This window comes from Peromyscus leucopus, chromosome 14 (assembly GCF_004664715.2).
Source record: "Peromyscus leucopus breed LL Stock chromosome 14, UCI_PerLeu_2.1, whole genome shotgun sequence".
Classification (NCBI taxonomy): Eukaryota; Metazoa; Chordata; class Mammalia; order Rodentia; family Cricetidae; genus Peromyscus; species Peromyscus leucopus.
The window spans coordinates 87,907,498-87,916,704 of record NC_051075.1 but is presented as its reverse complement, the minus strand read 5'-3'; the positions used below and the strand labels follow the sequence as shown (position 1 = coordinate 87,916,704).

Here is a 9,207-nt window from a genome sequence, read left to right as displayed (position 1 = left end):
CAGAGGAAACTGCCAGATATTCTACAGCACACAGAGAAAAGTGACTGAGAGACTCTAGGCCTGTGGACTGAAGACAGATGCTCCAACTTTACAAAAGAACATTAGGTGACTGTCCAGGCTGCCAGCTGTCTCTGTCTATTGTCGCAAGACTGCCGAAAGTTGCTTGTATCCTTCTACCATTTCTCAGGTAATATTATATACTTCTGAGCCTTTGATGTACTTGAAGACTAGATAGGTATAATTTTCCTTAGTTATCATAAAAGATAAGTTAGATATTAAACCTTAGACTCACAAATATAGGGTAGATAGGATATCTTCTTTAATTTTGCCAAATACAAATAGACTAAATATTATAAATAGACTAGATATTGTAACTGCAATTCTTGCTTGATAATTGTTTTGTTATATGTAATTTTACTATGTGAAAGTTAAAACCTTCTTTTTTGAAAAAAAAGAAAAGGTTAAGTGGTGTGGGATGTTCTCTGTGCTGTGAATGTGTTGCTCTGATTGGTTAATAAATAAAATACTGATTGGCCAGTAGCCAGGCAGGAAGTATAGGCGGGACAAGCAGAGAAGAGAATTCTGGGAACAGGAAGGCTGAGTCAGGAGACGCTGCCAGCTGCCACCATGAGAAGATGTTAAGATAGTGTAAGCCACAAGCCACGTGGCAACTTATAGATTAATAGAAATGGGTTAATTTGAGAATTAGATAACAAGAAGCCTGCCATAGTCATACAGTTTATAAGAAATACAAGTCTCTGTGTGTTTACTTGGTTGGGTCTGAGCAGCCGCAGGACTGGCAGGTGAGAGAGATTTGTCCTGACAGTGGGCCAGGCAGGACCGGAGGACATCTAGATCCCATTAAAAATACCTCACTAAAGTTAACAATAATAACAACAAAAACCAAACCAACCAACCAACCAACCAAACAAACAAACAAACAAAAAAATCAAAGGATTAAGAATTTATCTCAGTGTAAAGTATTTGCTTAAAAAGGACAATGGCATGCATTTGGTCCCTAAAACCTAGTAAATAAGTAAATGAATAAAGTAAGAATATGAATTAAATAAAGAAATAAATACAAAAAGCAAGACACCCAGGAATAACCCTAGCAGTGGGAGATGAGTAAAATGAGGTCTTTAAGGCACTGAAAAACAGAAATTGAAGAGGCCACTAGAGGGCTGAAATGCCTTCGATGCCCATGGATAGGCAGAGTATTGTGAAAAGTGCTATAGTACAGAAAGTAACCTACAGATTCAATACAATCTCCAGTGACATTCTTCACAGAATTATAGAGAACTCCTCAAATGAATAGACAAAACCCTTCAAATAGACAAAGAAATCCTACACAGAAAGCAATGCTTGGGCTATCCTAAATCCTGACCTCAAATTATACTGCAGCCATGGTGAAGACAAGGTACGTGCTGGCACAAACAGACCTGCTGACCAATGGAGAAGAGCAAAGCACTTAGACGTAAATCAATACAACCATGGCCACCTGGTTTTTGTCAAAGGTATCCAAAGTACACTGAAAAAAGATCCTTCTCAACACATGCTGCTGTGAAAATTGATATTTATGTAGAAATTAGATCCATCTAGATCTCATCCTGTACAAAATACCATAATGAATAAAACACTTAGCCCAAGACCCCAAACTCGAAAATTTCTAGAGGGAAAACATTTTATGATATAGCACAAACAAGGGTTTCTGGAAAATAACTCAAGTAGAACAGAAAAAAAACCTCAAAAAACAAATAAATAGAACTATATGGAATTAAAATCTTCTGTACAGAAAAGTAAACAACCCCCAAAATAAAAGATAGAATGAGAGAAAAATCTCTCTAAATTACACATTAGACATATATGTCCCCTGTCTAATGTATAATATAGATGGATGATATAGTTATCTATATATAGTCACCATGTGTTTATTGTATACACACACATATGTATCAGTAAAAATTGAACACTAAGTGAACACTAACATCCTCCAGTTCTCAAAAGAAGAAACACAAATGACCAATAGATATTTGAAAAAGTGTTCAGTATCATCAGCCATGGGGGAAATGCAGATAAAAACTACTTTGATATTCTATATTATCCCATCAGAATTTTTGTCACCAAGAAAACAGCAAATGTTAGCAAGAATGATGGAAAACAGTACTTCTCTTTCTCTCCTGATGGGAATGTACACTGGTGCCACCAGTGTAGAAATTGGTAGCAAGGTTCCTCAAATTGCTAAAAATAGAACTAACACAAGACTTTGTTATGCTTTTTCTGGGTGTATGCACATCCTATCACTGAGACACTAGCACTTCCACGTTCATTTCCTGGTAAAAACTGAAGTGTCTCCTCCTCTTCCTTTCTCATTTTCCTTTTTCCTTGAGCTTTTATCCATTTGTTCTGAAATTTGTTCCTTGCTCACTTCAGAAGACAAGGTGAGCCTAATAGAATTTGATAATATTAGGGTGGTGAGCAGCCCCAGGGCCTTGGAGTGCAGGACAAGGGTGGACTTGGAGAAAAGAAGGACAGGTGACCAACCAGAATCAGGTGAAGAGTACAGGACCAGAGAACACATCCACAAGTTCTCTGTCACTCCTGGTGCATGGCCATTGGCTTGGATGCAAGACAAGATGCTATGTCCATTCTTCAGGGCTGATGTCTAGTGTGTGACTGTGGATTAGCCAACAATATCCTTACCACTGACAACCTCCTCTTGGAACCTCATTTCAAAATAGCTCTCTTCCTCCAGGGAAGCCACATGATATTTCTTCGATCATACTTCCTTGCATCAAATGTTTACCTTGATCATTTTATGTTTTCATAGAGGTTAGAATAAAATGTTCTGAATAGGAATTGGTTTTAAAAATTTAAACCATTTGCACTAAATTCTAAAGTCATGAGAATCAACTGGGTAAAAGAGGAGCCAACTAGAGGTATAATTTAAAAGTTTAATTACCTAGAGAAAACTAATTCATGCATTCGCAGACTATGATAGTGATTTGAAAATTAAGGGGGCCATTATTCTCAGCCACAAACAGGAAAATTCTGATTCAGATAAAAGCTTCAATTTTTACTTTTATAAGTGTATGTGTGGCTTTGTATAACTTTTATGAAATATCTGTGTACTTAATATTAACCTTTATTGTAGTACCTCCTCTTAGAAACAATATTAAAAATCTTTTATATCATAATTATCCCTGGTTATATAAACTTATTGGAAAAATATTTTGGTCATCAAGTATGGCACCAGGGTTAATTCAATCCTTAACTGCAAAGATTTGACAATAATTATGAGCAAATATCCAATTTATGTATTGAACAACAACATAATTTTTCACATAGTACAGCAGGACAATGTAGATGTGATTATGGACTTCTCAGTAATATTTTACTTAAAAACTACATAATTCAATCTTCACACTGGGAGACATATAATCACATTGTTTTGATAAGAAAGATCTTCATGAAAACAGTACAATCAGGCATAAAGGACCTTAAATGTATACTTGTTGAACAACTGACATGCTGATACACACATAGATACAATAATAGAAACACATTTCATGAAAAACCTAGGTTTTCTAACTCCAAAGCCCACAAAGAAAATTTAAAAGAATAGAAATACGTGGCAAGTTGGGGAGTCTTTTGTTCCCCTTTTCAGTAGCATAAAACTGTAGAAAAATATTCCCTTTGAACTTGGAGAACTGACAGTTCTTTTCATGTTCCTGTTCTTTGTTTTCTGCTATGCATAAAGTAATAGAATGGATTGTAAATACTTTCCTACTTATATAATGACCCCCCCATCCTATTATTTTGTTTCAAGCAATGTGAAAACTATTTGAAAATAATCCAATGGAATTTATGCTTTTACTTGTGACATGAAATAGAAGAGTTATCCACTGAAAATTGAGTTCCATTGAAATGCTTCTAATTGTAAGGACTACCCATGTTTTTGAAATGGAGTTGATTCTTGTTTGATTCACAGCTAATGCAAACCTGATATTGTTACATTGTATCAAAGTGCTAATAGCCCTCATTTCAGTTATGATTAGTAACATCTCTAGACACATTCATATTGTCACTTATAAACATAATTACTATTCTTCCTGAAGCAATGTGCACTGGAGTGAAACGGAGTATTACTGTGCCTAACACTTTTGCATTAAACTTGCCAATAGTTTATAACTATTTAATAGTTCCACATTGTGGAAAATTTAGAAGTCACATTTCTTTTCCTCACAAACTTGGAATAATATTTAGCCCCAAATGAATGAACTGAAAATATCAAGATTTTTATGATATTATAAAATTCATAAATCATTAAACTCAAATATATTTGGTAAAATTATTACACCATTCTTATTAGTGACAAAACTAATGACATTAACATCTCACATTGAAGGTGTGAAATACAATAGAAATAAAGGCAGATAAATCGTCCAATGTTCAGCATAACTCAGCTCCAAAATAAACTTTTCCCATAGTCTTCTCATTTGTGTCCTTAGCACACAATGAGGTAAGTAGTTAAGCACCCCAATAACATTGCTATGTTTTGGGGCCTCCTGCTTTTTTAAACCATTTTTTCCTATGAAGGTCACCATATTAATCCAAATCGTTCAGGATTCATGGGCCCTAATGTTGAGGAATACATACATGCTTCATGATTCCATTCCCAGAGTTTCATTTATGTATCAGTTTTATTCATCAGTTTTCTTCCAGGCAATAGTTATTCTTGAAAATGAACTGCTTCCATAAAACAGAAACTTTAGTAAATTAAATTGATAACTGGGAAGTTTTAAAATCTCAAGCCATCCAGGTCACTTATAAAGCACACAAGTGCCTTAAGGTCCATCTTCTTTAACCACCACTAAGAACACAGTGGCAACTGTTTTGTAAACCATTCTCTCTTTGAGATGACATGGGTGAGGTTCCACATGGACACTCAGCCTCTTCTCTCAGACCTCCAGCCAGGCTGACAGTAGTGAAGATGCTACTCCCTGTTGTCGATACCTGTGCGGTAAAAGACTTTATTTCACATGGGCTAATAAGTTGATGCCAGGAGACATCATTTAGAGCAGCTCTCTCAAAGCTGAGGTGCTTTATAATCACCTGTAGGATTTGTAAGCACATACACTCCTGGATACCAAACCCAAGGCATTCAGGTTCAGTAAGTTTGGGATACATGTTTAATCTTAGATCCTGGGAATTGTAGGTGTTGATGGTCCAGGGACCACACCACATTTAAGATCACTAATTTAGAATAAAGGAATTATAACTTTTGATTGACCATACCCATACCACTTTTTCCCCCTCTCTCTCTCTCTCTCTCTCTCTCTCTCTCTCTCTCTCTCTCTCTCTCTCTCTCTCTCTCTCTCCCCACCCCCTGTCTCTTTTCCCACCCTTCTCCACCTTTTCCCCTCTCAAGGCCTCTCCTCTTGTTTATATAACAAGAACTGGCATCTTAGAATCTAATACTGTTTTGCAACTTAGAGTTAAAGCAGCTCAACCATAATGGATAAAATCATTATCTCATCTTTATTGAGCTGCAAGGCTATTAAGGCTTATTACCAAGAAGATTTGTAGTTATCTTCAAATCTTAAAGTGCTAACGGTCATCACAATCAGAAAATTACAGCTCTCCTTTCATGTAGTATATATATGGTAGACAAAGCCCTCAAAGGGGAGAAAGGAGACATTGAAAGTGATCATGTTCATAGATAGAGAACATCACGATATTCAGCCATATAATTTTGATAAACCTCATATAAGAGGGTAGTCTTGGCTTAAAGTACTAAAAGGCACATGGTAACAAAATCCTAAACTTTTGAAAAGAAAGTATGGATAATTTGGTTGCATTATTTTTCTCTGAGAATGAGGAGATGGGCAAAAGGCAAAAGGACAATATGATTATTTTCAAATAAAATCTCTCTTAAATATATTAAATATATCTGATTTTAATAAAATCAGAGTGCCTACTGCTCACTATGAGATGAAGAACAACTTTATAAGTATGCCTTTAAACTTTTAATTTCATTTAGAAGTGAATACTTGTATTAGAAGAATTTTGCAGAGAACAAATTTGAATAATTATTTCAATCCCTTGATTTACATCTACACAAAATACGTTCTACACTTTCCATTTGTGAATGAGTCAGTAGCAAGCCTTCCACTTTCCTAACTTCTCATCTCTTAGCCTCAGGCATGCTAACATGACTAACTCAGAGTGTAGCATAACTGCATGGGTATAGGGTGGGGGTTGTAACAGTACTGCCAGTGTTGTGGTGGGGACCGCTGTCTTTGGTTGTGCTACTACTCTGCCGTGCCTGGGAATCCTCAGCCTTTCTCCCTCACTAGACTACAACAAGCTTTGTTTCATGTATTTGTCATTGTTTGTTTTCAATGATGGGGACTAAATGCTAGCCTCGTGCAAGCTGCTAGGGAAGTGCTCAGCTATTAAATCCTATCCCAGACTTGGGCTACAGCGCTTCTCAAACCCTGGCTGCAGCCACCTTCTCACTTCCTCTTACCTACCACAATAATCTGATGTTTTAGTTCTTAATTTAAATGTTAAACCCTCCCCAGAGATGAAAATGATTATGTATTAGTAGTTGCTGCAAATTTTTTACTTTAATACAGTCTTTTTGATTCTGTATTGCACACACACAAAAATCTTAGATACTGTAAGGTTATATATAAACCTGAGAACATTTAGTAAATGAAACATGAAATTAGTGGCAAATTAAGCTTAATAGTACATATTTCATGTGATTTGGAAAGGTAGATTTTGAATATATACAAATTGTATGCTGTTTTATTCATAAATGGTCTCCCAGTTAGCACATTGTAATGATAGTTTTTGTGAATTAAAAAAAAATTAAGTTGATTAACATATGTCTGTTGCTAACTGAGAGTAATTGTTACTTTTTTTTTTAATCAGGGAAGGAAATGATTAATTTTCGGTAATTTTTAGCAACCATTTTGAGTTGTGAAATTAAAATAACAAAGGGGTTATAAAAAGAATTAGAAATTTTCAAACCCTTAATTGCCACAAACTTCAGTTCACAGAACTAAGAAGAAATAGCCTAAAATAAATTCAACTGCAGTTTAAACATATAACATGTTCGAATAAATGGTCCAGGAAATATTTAAAATTTACTTATTTTCAAAGAGTGATCGATTTAAAAAAAATGGATTGACATTTTAGGTTTAGATCAGCTGGATACTAAAACTTCCGTTCACAGAGTTTGTATAAAAGGATTTTTTGAGTCGGGTTTCCTCATCATAGCAATAAATATTCTACCAGTTTTGAAGCGGTCCTGCCCCGTTGGCTGCTGGGAGTGTGCTTATGCTGGTAAGCACCACGTGCTCTGAGAGTTTTGATACATTATCAAAGTTGCTGATCTGTGTGGTCAGGGACTTCCTGCTCTCTGTGCTTGTGCGTCCCCTGGCGAGACGATCTCCTTGGCGATGATGAACCCCGAGACAACAAGAAAAGGCAGCTTTAAATTCCTCGCGAAATTTTCCTGGCAGACCAGAGAGAATGGAAGGAAAGTGAATTATGCATAAACAGCTCAGCACCTAGTGCGCGGGGTATAAATGAGTCGTTCCCTTGAGCCAAACTAACAGTGAGGTGGAGCATTTTGCATCAATAAAGGAAATAGAGAAAGGAAATTAAACGATGAAGTATTTTCCTATGTAACAGTTGGCGTTTGCTTTCTTTCTTTAAAGTCAAAACCCCCTGTGTTTCTCGTTAGTTTTTAACCCTGTAATAATACTACATGGCTCTTAGGAAATGTTGCATAGACACCTAATTGCTTCAAAAGCCATGAAATCTACACTGTGTATTACTAAATAGAGATGTGTTATAGTATAAAGATGCTGGTGCTGTAAGAGTTCAACAAAATAGAAAAGTTGAAGTATTTATGAAAATTCCCCTTTCATAATCCATGTGTGGCAACATAGGGAAAGAAAAAAAAACTGGGAAAATCTTAGGAAGTACTTATTTTAAGCTATTAGTAAGATTTTAGGCATTTAAGAAGATGAAATAGTCACCTTTATTAGAGTGAAGGGAGTTATTGGAAACTGTTTTTAATTCTCTCTGTGCCTAAGCTATCCCACTAGGCTGGTGAGGGACTGAGTGTGGTGACTGTTCACAGGCCTAGGATAATGGTAGGCACGAGCCAGGTGGTAGTCTGGGCCCCCTCTGACTCCCTTAACCTCATAGCAGAACTGGGCCTTCTGCTTCCAGCTCTTGTCTCTCTACTTCCTAACGTGTCTCCCCTGCTCAGGGCAAGCTCAGAGCACTAGCCAGTGTGCAGAGATTCTTTTACAAGTGACAACCTTGCTTTTCAGAAATAAAATTGGTTTTCCTTTTCTTTTACCAACTAAACGTTTTTAGTACATGAAGTCATAAAAAATATATATTTCTGGATGTGATATTTCAGTAAATGTATGCAGTTATCAAAGCTGAAATGGAATTCAATAGATGCAAATGTGTGTTATGTATTCATGGCAAGAACACAAAATCCTTTTTCATTTTTAATGTTTTGAGATCTATAATAGATCCTTCTATTTGTAATTCTCTCCCCATCAAGTCTATCTCTATCTGATGGTTCTAACTACTTAGACAAATCATGCAAACCAAAAAAGCCAATATGAATTTGGAAGACACACATTGTTTATTAAATGTACAGTAAATAGTTTTCTCGAATGTAAAAACGACTAGTTAGAAATGGAAATAAATAAATAACCAAGTAATTGGGAACAAAATAGAACAAAAATGTAGCTAATGGCAGCACAGTTCTTATAGGGCCGCTTGTAGGTTTCCCAAGCTCCAGTGGGTGGCCTGTGCTCTCACACTTAGGGGCAGCTCTAAGTGGATTTTGTGAGTTATTAAAACAAACAAGCAAACATGAACTTGGCAGGGGTATGTTTGGGAGATGATGACGAGGATTTGGAGGGAAGAAATGAGGGTAAATAAGACCACATCTCACTGTATGTACATGTATATAACATATAATAAATAATAATAAATGTAACATATATTAGTTATAGGTGTGTGTATGTGTATATCTTTTTAACTTAAGTGTTACTTTTCTTTTTTTTTTTTTTTTTCAATTTCTTTTTTTGTTTTGGTACTTGTAGAAGTGTGCTCACAAGTGTGTCTGTGGAGGCTACAATACTTTTTTTGATTAGTGAGAATTCT

The 9,207-nt window shown here is 35.8% G+C and overlaps 1 protein-coding gene across 2 annotated transcripts in view; it reads right to left on the bottom strand.

Moving 5' to 3' along the window:
• Positions 1–1,982: 1,982 nt before the first annotated feature.
• Hcrtr2 (hypocretin receptor 2) overlaps positions 1,983–9,207 on the bottom strand; it is a 100,880-nt gene continuing 93,655 nt past the window's right edge. The window contains exons 7-8 of one of the 2 annotated variants that reach the window (XM_028864929.1): positions 7,303–7,525; positions 1,983–5,013 (exon numbers count right to left, since the gene is read on the bottom strand). In XM_028864929.1, coding sequence (XP_028720762.1) covers positions 4,959–5,013; positions 7,303–7,525 — 278 coding nt within the window. In that variant the 3' untranslated portion in view covers positions 1,983–4,958. Of the gene's footprint in view, positions 5,014–5,423; positions 7,526–9,207 lie in introns of those variants that run through there. The other variant, XM_037210945.1, reaches the window with a different exon arrangement.